Raw genomic sequence first — 15,366 nt, 5'->3', positions numbered from 1 at the left:
AGTCTACGAAAGTTTCTTTACCGTTCCTCATTACAGACTTCACCGACTTTTTTTCTCGTCGTAGTTGAATCTGGTGAACCTTTATTTGCTTTCTCACTCGACCTAATCTAAATATGTTCAGTGACGCTTCAAGCTGCTTCGGATGTTCAGTATACCAACAATATTTCTTCATTCTCCTTTTCCATCCTGCTTTTGATAAATTCTAGTGGGCGCACTTCTGTCCGATCAACTTCATTCATTTGCTGTGACCAACGTCGTCAAAAGCTGCCTCTCCACTTCTGCACCCAAAGATTCTTACGAATACGTAAGAAATATTTACGGCCGGTCTGTCGTTTTTTATCCCAGAAAACTGTCAAACTATTAATTTACAGGCGGTAAAATATCTCTTTGACAAACTGGATTAGCGGAATAACCATTCGCGAGAATTCGCTGATATTGCTCTACATTTGATTTTTCTTGTCCTTTGCCTCTGTGGTTGTTGTAATAGTGAGAAGGTGGGCATGATTTTCTTCCTCTCATATTCCAGCCATCTGAAAAAAGCGCGTTGCTGTTAGGGGACGACTGATGCAGTGATTTAACCTTTTTCCAATCTCTCTCTAGACCAATCCATTTGTTACAGTGTAACAAAACAACGGAAGAGAGGCATACATTGCTAAGCTAAAGAGATTGAGGATGGAGGGACGAACGGTGAATTCTTCTAATGCCTGCTGATACCCATTAACAAGTTGCGGATTGAGGGTGCCTATTTGTAGTAATTGATAAGCAATATTATCTCGGACACACTGAGTGGATCAAGTCGAATCGAATTTCGAATGATATGTGCACCTGGTTTTTTGAAAAGCATCATTAAGCAGGAGAATGCAGTGAGTTATTGCAAATTTATTACGTTTGAAAGGCGTCTGCAAATCTATTGCAGAAGATATGATCAATAAAAATCAATCAATGAAAAAATAAATTTTACCATATTATATACTCGTCGTATCACGAGTTTTCGAACAAGTGGCTATCCTCTTCAACTGCTTTGATTCTACTTCGCTTTACTTCATTTTAGAATACCCAGTTATTTCCACATAATAATAACATAATGACATGTGACCGTGTTGTTATTTAAAAAGGGATCGCGTTGAGCAATCTTGAGCTGATGCCGGCATCGAAATCCTTGTATATGTTGTATGCGCGTTCACTAACCTCTACTTTTTTAAATGAATTGGGACGAGTTGACGAATCCTCCAGGGATTGGTCGAATATTTTACCCTATTTCTGCCGCCTACGGGCTTTATGTTATGGTAAGGCGACAAAGATTGATACATCAATCGAAAGGAATAGTAACACAATCTATAAGTTGAAATTCTGCAGCATTACAAACGTTTCGAGCACTCACTGTTCAACTCCCACGTAGGGATGAGGTTCGCTCATAACGCAATGTTTTCGGAGATGTCACTTGCACATGTGACTCGGATGAGAATTGTTGTCGCCCGAGTGGTCACTATTGCGAGCAGAGGGCGAACAGAGGTAGAGGTTCACGACGCCTCGGAGGACGTCGCATATGACAGCTGACGTGATTATTTGATATCCTCCTGGCTCACCTGTAAGCGGTAAACTTCGATTGCACAAGAATTACGTCGACCAGTCGAAAATAAAGGAGTATGTAAGTATGAAATGGAAGAAATTTTGCTCAAATGTTTTATATGAATAAAGAATAGTTAGTTGTGATGATATTGTGAATCTCGTCTAGCAGAAAGCATAGTAAACTTCCGACTTATACGAGTTTGTGCGAGGAGTATACAGCAAAGGATGGATTTCTTATCATCTGTGAATACAGGATAAAGTGTCTAACATTCATCAATCCCTTCGGGACTTGCCAAAGTTTTTTTTTATTATCTGCGAACACTTTATTAATTTTATCAAGTTAGTGTCTTTTATCTTCTCAAACAAGTACGGTGACTTGATCGTCTTCATGAGGTATCGAACCATCCAGCACGAAGACATAGTTATGACGTTGTGGCACTGCTCTACATCCACCCACTATCACTTACGTAGTTTTTGGGGATTTTTTTTTCTGAGGATTTCTGTTACCGAAAAGTAGTTTCTTTTATTATATTTGGTTAATCGTAGCAGAACAGTGATTTATTCGTGATGATTTCCCTGTTCTCCACTTTGCAGTGGTATGTTCTTCATCAAACAGCATTTTCAATGAAGATAGCTTGGTTTGCCAAGACAAATTAATCAGTACGTCAACCAGGTATATTAACGCAAGAGAAAGCTATCGCGGATGTACTTTTCTTTAGTCCCATTTTTGAGCCTAACGCTATGTTTTCTTGATCAAAGATATAACTCTGTTCCTCGAAAGATTTCTGAGTACCCAGGAGCATTAGAAGAATTAACACTGTACCCAGCAAATCGGTCACGTAATCTCAGAGTACCAGAAAAAATTGTTCATAATCTACATCAATCGTTTACGGAGAGTTAACGTTTACAACGTACTATACTATTTTTTCACTATCGCAAAAAAAGTCATTTTCTCCGTTCTTCCGTTCCGTTCCGTTCGGCGTTCTCTGTTCGGGTGATTGGTTAAGAATGAATGGCAATAGCGCTCCTTTTACCGTAGCCTCTACGTAATTCTTATTTGGCGCTGGCGTAGTCATTATTGCATCGCAGCATTTTGTTTTTGAGTCAGTAAGCTACATTAGCTTGGTCTGAACACAGCTATGTACGTGAATGGCAAGAGGTCGGTTGTTTTGGTTCACAGTACGTTGCGGAGGTTTTGACGTGGTGTGGAATCCGCGGCGAAAGCGTGGAGTCCGGGTAGAAGATTGCGGAACCCAGTGTGATTCCACTCATCTTTTCCTAAGTGTCGTAAAAACGCCCAGGAAGGCGAGGTTTTTCACAACGATTTTGGTTGCAACACGGCGCCCTTGTGCACGCGCCACATCCCAGTGCAAGCGGTTGAAGATCAGTGGGGTCTTCTCAACAGCCTATTCACATGTGTACGTACAGGCGGTTCTAACGTACCTCGTAGTGACTGAAGCGGTTCCCACGCCGCTGTTTATTTTGTATTAGGGAAAGGTGGGCAGAACTACGCTGGGTTCCACAATTTACTACCACTACTCCATGCTTTCGCTGGTTGTTTCCCAGCAAAATCGTAATACGCTGCTTTAAAAAGAACTCATTAACGATTCCAACCCTTTTTCCGTCCATCCTAATTGCAATTTAAGTTTTCGAGGAGGTTCCCTTACATCTGGTCATGGTTCTCAAGTGTAGCCAAGAGGCCACAGAAGATTGACAACTTGTTGCTGCTTCGTGAAACGAACGTTAGAAACGACAACAGCGGAGATTGCTCGATTGTTTTTTGTCCTTATGTCATCGATTGAGAAGTTGAATTGTTTTAGCTGAATAATCAGATTTCAAACCTTGAAAGGTTGAAGAGATGGTCTATAATAGGAAGGTAATGTACGACCGATGGTTTGTTTTATCGTGTACTCTTCACTTTGGCTGAATTTGCAGGGTATAAAATTGACAACACCTATAAAAGTTACGTCATCCAAATGTTAAGAAGTACATGATCTCGTTGCTTTGCCGCACTCTATTTGCATGTAGAAGTTTTCGGACGGTGTGGCGCTATTGGCTAGGAGTTCCGCCACGACTGCACGATCGATGGTTCAGAACTGCCCTAGAACCAAACACCTCTTTCATCCATCCAAACTCGATAAGCGGCAGAAGAAGAACTGCGACCGTTAATGTACACTGCTTGAAAAAAAATTAAAATAATAGTGGACTACAAATTGAGTGTCAGTGAATTAGAAATCGGAAGTTAGCTCTTTTAATAGGGAAGCACAAGGGAAACATGAGAGATCTGCTTAGAAAGAGATGTGCGGTGAGATGCTGTAACCAGGAAACAATGCGAGCTTACATTTTTTTGAGTAAGCAAGAGAGAATCGGGATCCAGCATCCAACTCTACATAGCTGATATAGCTGAAGAGTTTTTTTGTCCTGCTTGGAGAGGAAAAATGAAAGATACCAGAGAAAGGATGATTTTTAGAAGAAATCATGTATTGATGGTCTGCAGAGAAGTTTTAAATAAGTTTGTAAACGAAAATGGAGGAGTATCGGTGTGTTATATGCATAATTTTCGAGATGAGATGAAGATGAGCTATTTGGGTCAGTAGCAAAACACGTCCCTTGTTTTATCGTGGTGCTGGTCCGCTTCGAACAAGAGCGGCCGGCAACGATGGGCAGGACCCGAAGCCGAGTTCTGCGAACTCGTGCGGAGGGTCAAATCTCACACCTCTTGTTCCCCTTTCAAGGGCCGCTGGGCTGCCCTCCTGCCCCAACCCAAGTGACTAAGTGGTATAAAGTGGTATAATATTAGGAGGTGCACGAGTATTTACAAAAGTGGTTTATCTTCAAGACGCCAATACAATGACAATAATATATACTATACACGACACAACAGATGGCAAGCGGTATCGGTAGGGCCATGTCGTAATAGTTGTGGGTATAATGGTTCTGGGCTTACAAGTGGTAGATGGTTAGCAGTTCGGGCCCCGTAGCAGCCAGCAGTGGGAATGTTGAAAGTGCTATATGGTGTGCGCTCGAGCACGAGAATATGGCGATACCTAAATACGATACTAAACGCACACCAAAAAGGAAAGAAAGGAACCGAACCCTGAAAACTGAAACTGGAAGTAACTGGAAAGCTACGTTATTACTTTACCAATGAGAATCTTTCCTCAGCCTACTGGGAAAGTCGTGCTGCGCACTACATCCTCGAGACTTGAAAAGTTTGACTTTCAATGAACCTCGGCATAGTTGAATGTAGGAGTTTGATAAGCTGTACACGAGGTTGTTAAATAAATTTATTGGCAAACCTTTCGGCTATATCGCCTTCTTCAGAGCCTGAAAAGGGCGATATTCAATCTACAATTTAAACGACCAACCTCTCCACTACTAAACTGATAAACTCCACGCCTACTTTCAACCACCAATTTAGCGACTACACTGAATGCTCACCTTAGATCGGAGACGCCTAGCATGGACCGCTGACTGATCGATCACGGGTGCTAATATTTCAAATGTCTCATTCGTATCCGAAGAACCATCCGAGATATGGTGCGAGTTTCCTCTTGCCGTTCACGTGCTCATTGATGCGGACATACAGCGGTTGCGCCGATTTACCGACATGCTCGTCACCACAATTCGTATTGCAATAATGCCGAAACGTTAGCCAATAAATTTCTTTAACAACCTCGTGTACAGTTTATCAAACTCGACACTACATCCTCTAGATTGTCCTAGATCCTTCAACACACGTGACCAGAAGTTCGAAAACATTTAACTAGGAGTATTTATTATTATTGTGACATTAGAATCCAAAATTTGCATTACTTGTCCTAATGAGAAAATTAAGGAAGAGGCCGTAATTCTTCCGACTATCATCCACTGCCATCTCTTTCAGATATTTCATTACTATGAGCATGAGGTCAGTGTAGCGCAATCGATAAAATGTGGGACTGTTGCTGCACGATCTATCGATCGATCGAAACCGCTCTAGTGCCTAACAAACCTTTCAACCTTTCGGGTTCCATAAGTTGGTACCAGATTTCTTCGAAAAGGATAAAAGGGCTACATTGATACATTGGCTGGGCTCCGCAAGCCATTGCATAGGCTAACACGTGTGCATGGGCCTCAAGGATTCTGAATTGCAGTCAAACACGCAGGTGCTTCTGAAGCGGACTGATACGTCAGAGACTTCATTCTTTACTTTAGACTACATGCATCGTCTGTTGGACGGCAATTAAGCTATTCCGATGTGAATTACATCGAGGTAATATGCATTGGTGGAGATCGTCGCCTTGATTGCATCGCCCAAGATCAATATCTATCAAAGATGAATTCGTCATCGACGAAGAGAATGGAATAATGAAAATGCAAAAATAATGGCGTGCCAACCACATAATGCTTTATTATTGTGCAAAAAGATTACAAAACAACAAAGTTAATTTCTCTGTTATTCTGTTTTGGTCACTGGATATGAAGATTTCTTGACCTCTGCCGATCTGCTTGTATGTAATTCTTTTGGCCTTTAACTTCCAAGTCTCTCTGAGTTACTTAGCTTCTTAGAAACGCTTTTCTAGAACTAAATTTTTCTTTCATTCCCCAGAAAAAGTAATGGTGTGTAATTCTATAGAATTTCTGCGCACGCTTTCCAAATGGCTCTACGCTTGCCTCTTGTGGTCAAAAACAAGCAGATTAGTCATATTTCGACCCATGGCATTTTCACTGTGTTGGATACTGGTTTTTCATAGTAGTTCCTTTTTGAGAAGGTGTGTGTTCCTTCCGAGTGCTCCAAAGAAACATGGTGAAATTCACTCTTTTTCTTTTTTTCTTTTTGCTCTCAACTTCTTTACTATCTTATTTCTACAACGCATAATCGCCTTTTTATACCTATGTTGTTATGTTCTTATTCCTCCTATGGCTTCACTATTGCATGTACTTCTATTCAGATACCACTCCGCTTTCCTACAATGAAGACGCCGACCAGGTTCGGAACACTCAATCAATGTCCTGAATCCCTTTCCGATTATCATTACTTCGATTACATCATCGATTCCAAATTGGATGAGACGGTGATTGACTTTACTTCACAGCGCAGTAGTTTTCTTATTCATCATCGGTCTCACCTTCCTTACACTTTCGAATATACTTCTCACACCATCTGCTTGCATTTTTATTCGATCCAAGACATTTCAACCGATCTCCTTCATTAGAGGGATCACAACCTTTTAGTCGCGAGACTACGTGGCGCGTCCCCAGGATTCGGCTAGAAGCTAGTCGCAGACCAAGAGCGACATTGTACCTGCACTGAGATGCAGGTGGATTCAGGGAGTAGGCTCCTTTCCGCTGTGGTAGGATTGGCTCTATAGGATCACAATAATATTACATCCCGCACGAAAAAAGCCTGAAATCAAGTGACTGGAAGGTGCAAGGGAGGGGTCGCCTCTAACAAATAAACTCCACCTGTCTACTCCAGACGTACGAAAAGGTCTTATAAAATTTGTGGCACTAGAGACAGATAACGTGCCCACTGATTTTAAAATTATATGCAAGACACAGTAATAAGAAAGAATCTGTTGATTCCGGAGAGAAGCTTGGTACGGTAGCGCCAGGAATGCAAGCGATTCGCCAACGGGATTGCAGGGGCATCTAGGCTCTTTGGGCGGAAAAGTCCTAAGGTGACTATCCTAAGACGAGAAAATAAAAATCTCACGACGAGAAGACGTGCGAGTCCGTGCTCAGCAAGGCTGCTTGCGGAATATTATATTCGTGGAGATCCCTGCGGCACTTCTTTAGACTTCCTCTTTGTGCTGCTTCCAGAATCTTCTTGTGCCTGTATTTCGAGAGATCCTCCTGCAACGCTTTTCCCCGCCTCGAAGTCTTTCTTCTTTCCAACAATTCCTTGGTGGTCTACGAAATTTAATCCAAGTTTGTCGCGCGCGGCTTCGAGGCACGTTCAGCATAGGCTCGTAATCCTATGAAAAGCATCTTGTAGTCACGTTTGGATCTCCCTCGATGTGCTAGTCACTTTGGGACAAAGAGTCCTCGAGTACGCAATTGTCGTAGACGACTTCTTTTCTCCTTCGTTGCCAATAGCAGATGTTCCTTTCCACTGTGTGGCTAAATCCTATTTTCGCACGAAGGAGGCGGTGATCAGAACCACTACAAAAGGATGGTTCTACCGAGACGTCGAGTAGACACCGCCTCCGGTTGGTGAGTATGTGGTCGATCTCCGCACGAATCGCGCCATTGGGTAACTCCCATGTCCACCGACGATGATCTTCCTTCATGAATAGAGGGTTCTCATGAAAGCGGCGAGCGGCGGACAACAGCATGGAGAGCCATTTTCATACCGGTCCCCTAGTTCAAATGTTCCGCTGCTTTATTCCTCTCTTGTAGCCTTTCCTAGTCTTGCGTTGAAGTCTCCGACAACGAATTTGTAGAAGGACTCCTCGTTGCGGATCACTTTCTCCGGCTTCTCGTAAAATGCGTCCAATTCGCATTCATCAGCTACTGATGCTGGTGAGTAGCAGTTGTTGATACTGATGGGTTTTTGGCGTAGAGTGCGGAGGGGAATGGCCAGACGAGGTGACAGGATCTCATGAGAATCGACAAGATGGACGACAGAAGAGTGCACAGCAAAACCAACATCACCTACATTTCGCGACGGAACCTTCTCTCCACGAACGACGAGTGTACCGTCATTCATCTGGCGTACGTCGCTCCTTCTACACTTGATCTTCTGTAGTGCAATCACGTGAATTTTGATACGCTCTGCGACTCCGAGAAGGGCATGCAGGTCAGCGTCTGTGGACACTGTTCTCGCGTTGTAGGTACACAGTCTGAGACAGTCTCCATGGCGAGTCGTGCATATGTTACCTTGGTCCAGAACCAAAGATCAAAGATCAAAGAAGAGCAACCTGAGGTTTGCTCTTCTTTGATCTTTGATCTTTGGTGGCTCTCACCGGTGGCAATACCGTCCGACGTCTGAGACGGCAAGGCCCAGTGTGCAGGGTACTGAGGTAGTGAATATGCTGGAGTGGCAAAGAGACTTTCACCAAACTAAGCAACCTTGCCACGGCAAGCTTAGCTTAGGTCGTCGCCCAACATATATGGATCATGGAGCCACCTTGCGACATTTTGCCAAGACGGTGGTGAATCTTAGTAGTGGTTTACTCTTAGCTAGGCTTCCGATTCCGAAAAGTAGGAGTGTCGGATGTGTCGAACTCCTTCTCAGCTTGGAAGACCTTGCTCGACGTCCAGAATCACCTCCACGCCACTATGAGGCGGTAAAACGTTGTGGAGGACCTGGAAGGTTTTACAGAGAAGATCACTTCCTTCTGCAAGGTCATAGTTAGCGATTTCAGCGCCAAAACTGCTCAACACCCCCCCCCCCCTCCCCCTCCCCCCCAAAGAACGCCTGAAGAGCTGGTACACACGACCTTCAACTGAATGGAAAGGGAGGGATGCTTTCCGACTTTATCATGGGGAGTGAGATCACTCGTGGGAACTCACAGTTCAGAAGCCCTCCTTTTTACGTTGGATGTGGGAGTCACCCGATGCGGTTATCATAATGGAATTGACCAGGTCATCGTCAGTAGGTTTTGCCTGACGGAAGTCGCTGTAGTACCAAACTTTTACTCGGGACAGGCCTATTGCCATCTTCGAGGGGGATTTTCTTTCACACGAAGTGGAGAGAAAGCCGCGAAGCCCAGAAAGCGAACTCCGTCATGGACAACATTAAGGACGGTATATAGAACATCTTCGCGACTGTACGGGAAAAGCGAACAGTTTCGAAACCACCAAGAGACGCCTGTCTCTGGAGACTCTAGAGCTAATACATCAAAGTGGAGCAGCAGGAGCTGCAGGCATCTATGAAATCACGTCCTGCCTCGCATTATAGAGAAGCGATGAAAGGAGACCTCAAAGAGAGAAGGGCACTAGTACTGGCTGAAGCAGCATAGGCGGGTAAGAACATTCGTTACGTAGATTAAACGCAACATCGAACTGGGTTGGAAAAAGCCATTCACGACTTCTACTCAGACCTCTTCGACAGCTCGACTTGCCTCTTCACTGTTTGAGCGAAGATGGACATGTCATTTCAGGGAACCTGTCTTCCAGAGTCGGACATGCCATCATGTCGGTGAAGAATCGTACTTCATCCTTTCACAAAATCAAGTCTGAACACCTGAAAAACTTATCGCCAGTGCTCGTCAACACTCTGGCGTGGCTCCTCACTCGTCACCTGTTGGAATGCAGGGTTCCAAAGCAATGGAAAACCAGCAAGACCGTACTGTTCCATGAGGGAGATCCACATTACATCGGCAACTGTCGCCAACAAAACGAGGTTTCAGACAGGATCAGCGCCACATTAACACTGTTTCGAAACTCCTCGAGGTATAACCAGGGTCAAGCGTATAGTTGGGAAAAATCCCTCCTAAAAACGACCCGCCCCCCCCCCCCCCCTCGCAGACCCTCCCAAGAACGACCCCCTTATCTCGTTCCTACCAGTATAGCTGCCCACACAGCAATCAAAATTTGGATATAATAAAAAACTTAAAAAACAAATAAACGCCTAATAAATAAATTAAAACAATACGATGTAATAAACAAATAATAGATTATTTTAAAAAATAGTAATGCTACAAGTAAAAGAAAATACATATTGTAATGCAGCGATATTAATGGAATAAATAATAACTAGAAATTATATATTCATGTTAATTATATGTTCATGTTAATTAAGATGTTAATTATATGTTCGTGACGTGTGCCAGATGGAAGAAGATCAAGAAAAATAAAAGTTTTAAACAATAAACAAAAGTTCGATCCCCGCCGGAACCATTATTTCTGCAAAACGAAAAAACAGCTGGAAAAGAAGGAGAACACCTTTTAAAACAATTTTCACACTATTTCCAACTATTAATAGACAATTTTACTCATCGACAATGGAAATGAACGGATGAGAGTTCGATCCCCGCCGGAATCTAGATTTTTGCAGAATCGAAAAAAATCACTGTGGAGAACATTTCATCGGTAATTTTTTGAAATTGTATAAGGAGCACTGTTTGCCACATACAAGTGTTATATAGAGGTTATTTTAGCGGTTGAAACCAGGTCTAAATTGGAAGTTACTGCTGGACAGGTCGGATTTTGTTACCTTGAAATAAACATGAATAACTCACTAACGAAGAGACGTAAGAAGATAAAGCTGGCTGCGTTGCGTAAAGGAAGATTTGCGCTATAAAATGGTTTAAAAATCTTTTGTAGGGACCCTCTGCTTTTTTTGAAACCTAATTGAGAAAACCTCCACAACGGTTTACCGCCTCATAGTGGCGTGGAGGTGACACTGGGCGTCGAACTGCGATGCACAGCGGAGGTTCGTCCTCCGGCAGGGTCTCCCAAGCTGAGAAGGAGTTCGACACATCCGACATTCCGACTTCTCGGAATCGGAAGCCTAGCTAAGAGTAAACCACTGCTAAGATTCACCACCGTCTTGGCAAAATGTCGCAAGGTGGTTCCCTGATCCATATAGGTTGGGCGACGACCTGTGGTGAAAGCTAAGCTCGCCGTGGCATGGCTGCTTAGTTTGGGGAAAAGTCTCTTTGCCACTCCAGCATATTCACTGCCTCAGTACCCTGCACACTGGGCCCTGCCGTCTCAGACGTCGGACGGTATGGCGACCGGTGAGAGGCGATCAAATCTCAGGTTGCTCAGGACGTCATTGATTCTGGACCAAGGCGACACACGCACGACTCGCCATGGAGACTGTCTCAGACTGTGTACTTACAACGCGAGAACAGTTTCCACAGACGCCGACCTGCATGCCCTTCTCGGAGCTGCAGAGCGTATCAAATTTCACGTGATTGCTCTGCAGGAGACCAAGTGCAGAAGGAGCGACGTACGACAGATGAATGACGGTACACTCGTCATTCGTGGAGAGAAGGTTTCGTCGCGAAATGTAGGCGGTGTTGGTTTCGTTGTGCACCCATCTGTCGTCCATCTCGTCGATTCTCACGAGATCCTGTCACCTCGTCTGGCCATTCTTCGCCTCCGCCCTCTGCGCCAAAAATCCATCAGTATCATCAACTGCTATTCACCAACATCAGCAGCTGATGATTCCGAATTGGACGCGTTTTACGAGGAGCTAGAGGAAGTAGTCCACAACGAGAAGTCCTTTTACAAATTCGTTGTCGGAGACTTCAACGCAAAACTAGGAAAGGCCACAGAAGAGGAATACAGGATTGGAACATTTGGACTAGGGGACCGGAATGAAAATGGCAATCGTCTCGCCGGGCTGTTGTCCGCCGCTCGCCTCTTTCATGGGAACTCTCTTTTCATGAAAAAAGATCATCGTCGGTGGACATGGGAATCGCCCAATGGCGCGACTCGTGCGGAGATCGACCACATACTCACCAACCGGAGGTGGTGTCTACTTGACGTCTCAGTAGTACCATCCTTTTGTAGTGGTTCTGATCACCATCTCCTTCGTGCGAAAATACGTCTTAGCCACACGATGGAAAAGAACATCTGCTATCGGCAACGAAGGAGAAAAGAAGTCGTCTACGACGATTGCGTACTCGAGGACTCCCTGTCCCAAGGTGACTGGCACATCGAGGAGGACCCAAACGTGGACTACGAGATGCTGCTCAGAGGATTACGAGCCTGTGCTGAACGTGCCTCGAAGTCGCGCACGACAAACTTGGATCGAATTTCGAAGACCACCAAGGAATTGTTAGGAAGAAGAAGGGCTTTGAGGCTTGATCCGAATGCATCGCACATTGAGCGGTTAGTAGCAAACACTAGCTGCAGAAAAGCGTTGCAGGAGGATCTTTTGAAGTACAGGCAGAAGAAGATTCTAGAAGCAGCACAAAGAAGAACGAGTCTAAAGAAGTGCCGCAGGGACCTCCGCGAATATAATATTCCGCTAGCAACCTTGCTGAGCGAAGACGGGACTCGCACGTCTTCTCGTCGTGAGATGGAAATCATTACGGAGAGGTTCTACTCGAACCTTTTCCGTTCATCAACTCCTGTGTCAAGCCCGATCATCCCCACTGGCGAAGCTTTACCACGGATTCTCCCTTCGGAAGTATGAGTCGCTATCAAGAGCATGAAACCTGGCACAGCCCCCGGACCTGATTTTATATCAGCAGACTTTCTTCGGGCTGGTGGCCATCCGCTTCATGTAATCTTAGCAGCGCACATGACATCCTATCTTCAGAAAGAAAGGATCCCAGACCAGTGGAAGACCTCGCGAACCGTTCTTATCCATAAGAAAGGTGACCGAGAGGACCTTCGGAACTACCGTCCGATATGCTTGCTGAGCGTGTTATACAAAGTATTCACCAAGATCATCCTCACACGCATATCTAGGACGCTGGATGAAGCCCAGCCTCAAGAACAAGCTGGATTCCGCCAAGGGTTCAGCTGCTTGGACCAAATCCAGACCGTGTCGAGGGTCATAGAGGTTTGCCGGGAATACCGCCTGCCCCTTGTTCTAACCTTCGTCGACTATGAGAAAGCCTTTGACAGCGTAGAAACGAATGCAATACTGTCAGCGCTGGTCGATCAAGGTGTGGACGCGTCGTATGTGAGGACATTAGCCAATTGCTACGAACGATGCACGACTAGGATACAGCTTTTCCACCGCCCTCTCACCATACCCATTGGAAAGGGGGTACGACAAGGCGAAACTATATCGCCGAGGCTGTTCACGGCTGCATTGCAATGGATAATGAAATCACTATCCTGGGAAGAAAGGGGCATACGTGTTGATGGAAGATTTCTTTCAAACCTTCGTTTCGCGGACGACATCGTTCTCTTTTCGAGCAGCACCAATGAAGCAGAAACGATGCTCAACGAATTGAACGAAGCAGGGAAGAGAATAGGACTACGAATAAACAGAAAGAAGACACAGTTCATGAAGAACGCCTACTGCGAGGACGGAGGAGTACAACTTGAAGGCTCCCAAATCGTGGAAACTCCGTCATACGTATACCTCGGACGTTCTATGAACATGGAAAACGACTTGAAGGAAGAACTGAATAGAAGAATGAGAGCAGCATGGGCAGCATTCGCAGCAGTCAGGGAAGCTACGGACCAACTGACGGACCATGATCTTCGTGCCCATCTGTTCGACTCGACAGTCCTTCCAGCGCTCTGTTACGCAGCGGAGACGTGGGCAGACACCGCGGCCACGTCTAGGAAGCTACTTACTACCCACAGAGCCCTTGAGAGATGTCTCCTGAAGTTTAACCGGCGCACACAACACCTTGCTGGTCTTCGTAGCTCCGACTTAAGAGGAATGTCCCGTCTTCGCGACCCAGCGGAATATGTATCGAAAGCAAAACATAGATGGGCCGGTCACATCATGAGAAGAATCGACGATAGATGGACTAAAAGAACGCTAGAGTGGATCCCAAGGGACGCTAAACGCCCCCGAGGGAGACCGCCAACGAGATGGAGTGACGTGTTCGCTGCACGGATGGACCAGCTGAGAGCTCAGCTGGATACGGCTCAAGGACCTCGTCAACGTCACGCACGAAGCTTGAGAACATCTTGGATGACAATGGCGAGGGAACGAAACGAGTGGAAGAGATGCTGGGGCCCGCACGTCGAGTGAAGACGGGCCATCTAAGTATCTAAGTAAGTATTGAGAAAAAGTTGAGAAATTTGGCATTTTTCTCAACTTCTTCTCAACTACCATTTTTAGAGACGAAAACTACCTGTGAAAAAGTAAAAGCAAGCTATGATAGCAAAAATCTTCCTCTACAATAAACTTCAAACCGAATTCGTTTTTATAAACTATGAGCAGAGTTATGGAAATTTGTTTAAAGTAACACAGATTTTGACGCGTTGCCGAAAATCTGAGATTTCGCTCTTTTTCCCGCTGCGAGGATACGGTAGCGCCGTTGAAAAATTCGACTCCATATTTGGATAGTGCATCAAGGAAAACCTTTGAATGCAAATTTTGGCCTCTGTAGGTGTTCTGATTCTCTCAAAAGCTAGTTGAGAAAAACTCGAAAATTTGAGGCAAAAATTGGGATTTTTCTCAACTAGGTTTCAAAAAGACTAGGGAAGCTTGAGCCACCAAACTTTGTAGAAATACAGAAGAAATCTCTCTCTACAGATCGCAACCTGCATTATTGCATAAAATTCACTTTGAGCGTAGATATTCAGAAACTCGTGGAGCCTACTTTGTACTAATTTTAACCCTAATTGCGCCTGTAGATGTCTTTTTTTCGCTCAGTAGCAGCATCAGATTTGCTTTTTCGACTGAAAGTAAGAAGTTCGTCACTGTAGGATGAGAAATGTGCTCTCTAAATTCTTTTACGCCAAATGCAAAAATAGCACCTTTGCAGGGATTGATCACTGACCGTCACAATAAGAACATCGCGGGATCTCGTTGAGCCATCCAATTTTGATTTGTGACCAGCATCAGCCCTATTTCAACAGAGCGTGTAATGGCCAATTAACAGATGTCCTTATCGAAGTCTTCGTAATCGCGCATATATAAGTCTGCACTACACTTATCAACTTGAGCCAGCGTACTTGCTTTTCATTGCAGCTATGCTTCTACTTTTACTTAGTGCTCTTACACTTCTTTTAGCTTCTGAAGATCTCGTCTGTCATCCGTTCCTAAGCGAATTTTCGACGCTGCGTTCCCGTACAACTGCAGATCTTCAATATATTGAATTGGTTGTGACGAAGAGTGCCAAAGCAATGTGCAAGCTATGAAGATTGCCTTTTATGGTACTCAATACGAAGTCACCTCTGGTTAGTTTCATTTCTTTCATATAAATTAGTAACAGA

At 44.6% G+C, this 15,366-nt stretch overlaps 4 protein-coding genes across 6 annotated transcripts; 2 read left to right on the top strand and 2 right to left on the bottom strand.

Moving 5' to 3' along the window:
* Positions 1-4,435: 4,435 nt before the first annotated feature.
* On the bottom strand, positions 4,436-5,033 carry RB195_013973 (uncharacterized protein; the record flags this gene model as incomplete). Its single annotated transcript, XM_064204030.1, has 3 exons — positions 4,436-4,616; positions 4,715-4,831; positions 5,011-5,033. The coding sequence occupies 3 exons, from the start codon at positions 5,031-5,033 to the stop codon at positions 4,436-4,438; spliced, it is 321 nt and encodes a 106-aa protein (XP_064059911.1).
* A 2,903-nt stretch (positions 5,034-7,936) lies between these two features.
* RB195_013972 (uncharacterized protein) lies at positions 7,937-8,263 on the bottom strand (the record flags this gene model as incomplete). The annotated part of the gene is made up of 1 exon (XM_064204029.1): positions 7,937-8,263. The coding sequence occupies one exon, from the start codon at positions 8,261-8,263 to the stop codon at positions 7,937-7,939; it is 327 nt and encodes a 108-aa protein (XP_064059910.1).
* Positions 8,264-8,347: 84 nt separating this feature from the next.
* RB195_013971 (uncharacterized protein) lies at positions 8,348-12,649 on the top strand (the record flags this gene model as incomplete). 2 transcript variants are annotated; one of them, XM_064204028.1, is made up of 3 exons in its annotated part: positions 8,348-8,479; positions 8,568-8,843; positions 11,090-12,649. In XM_064204028.1, the coding sequence occupies 3 exons, from the start codon at positions 8,348-8,350 to the stop codon at positions 12,647-12,649; spliced, it is 1,968 nt and encodes a 655-aa protein (XP_064059908.1). The 2 variants fall into 2 exon arrangements, with proteins under 2 accessions (XP_064059908.1, XP_064059909.1); XM_064204027.1 differs by lacking the exons at positions 8,348-8,479; positions 8,568-8,843 and having other exon boundaries at positions 11,231-12,649.
* A 15-nt stretch (positions 12,650-12,664) lies between these two features.
* On the top strand, positions 12,665-14,176 carry RB195_013970 (uncharacterized protein; the record flags this gene model as incomplete). 2 transcript variants are annotated; one of them, XM_064204026.1, is made up of 1 exon in its annotated part: positions 12,665-14,176. In XM_064204026.1, the coding sequence occupies one exon, from the start codon at positions 12,665-12,667 to the stop codon at positions 14,174-14,176; it is 1,512 nt and encodes a 503-aa protein (XP_064059906.1). The 2 variants fall into 2 exon arrangements, with proteins under 2 accessions (XP_064059906.1, XP_064059907.1); XM_064204025.1 differs by having other exon boundaries at positions 12,758-14,176.
* Positions 14,177-15,366: the final 1,190 nt, after the last annotated feature.

The sequence above is a fragment of the Necator americanus genome, chromosome V, assembly GCF_031761385.1.
Source record: "Necator americanus strain Aroian chromosome V, whole genome shotgun sequence".
NCBI classification, from domain to species: Eukaryota; Metazoa; Nematoda; class Chromadorea; order Rhabditida; family Ancylostomatidae; genus Necator; species Necator americanus.
The sequence above is the reverse complement of the archived record's forward strand: the minus strand, read 5'-3'. Positions and strand labels throughout refer to the sequence as shown.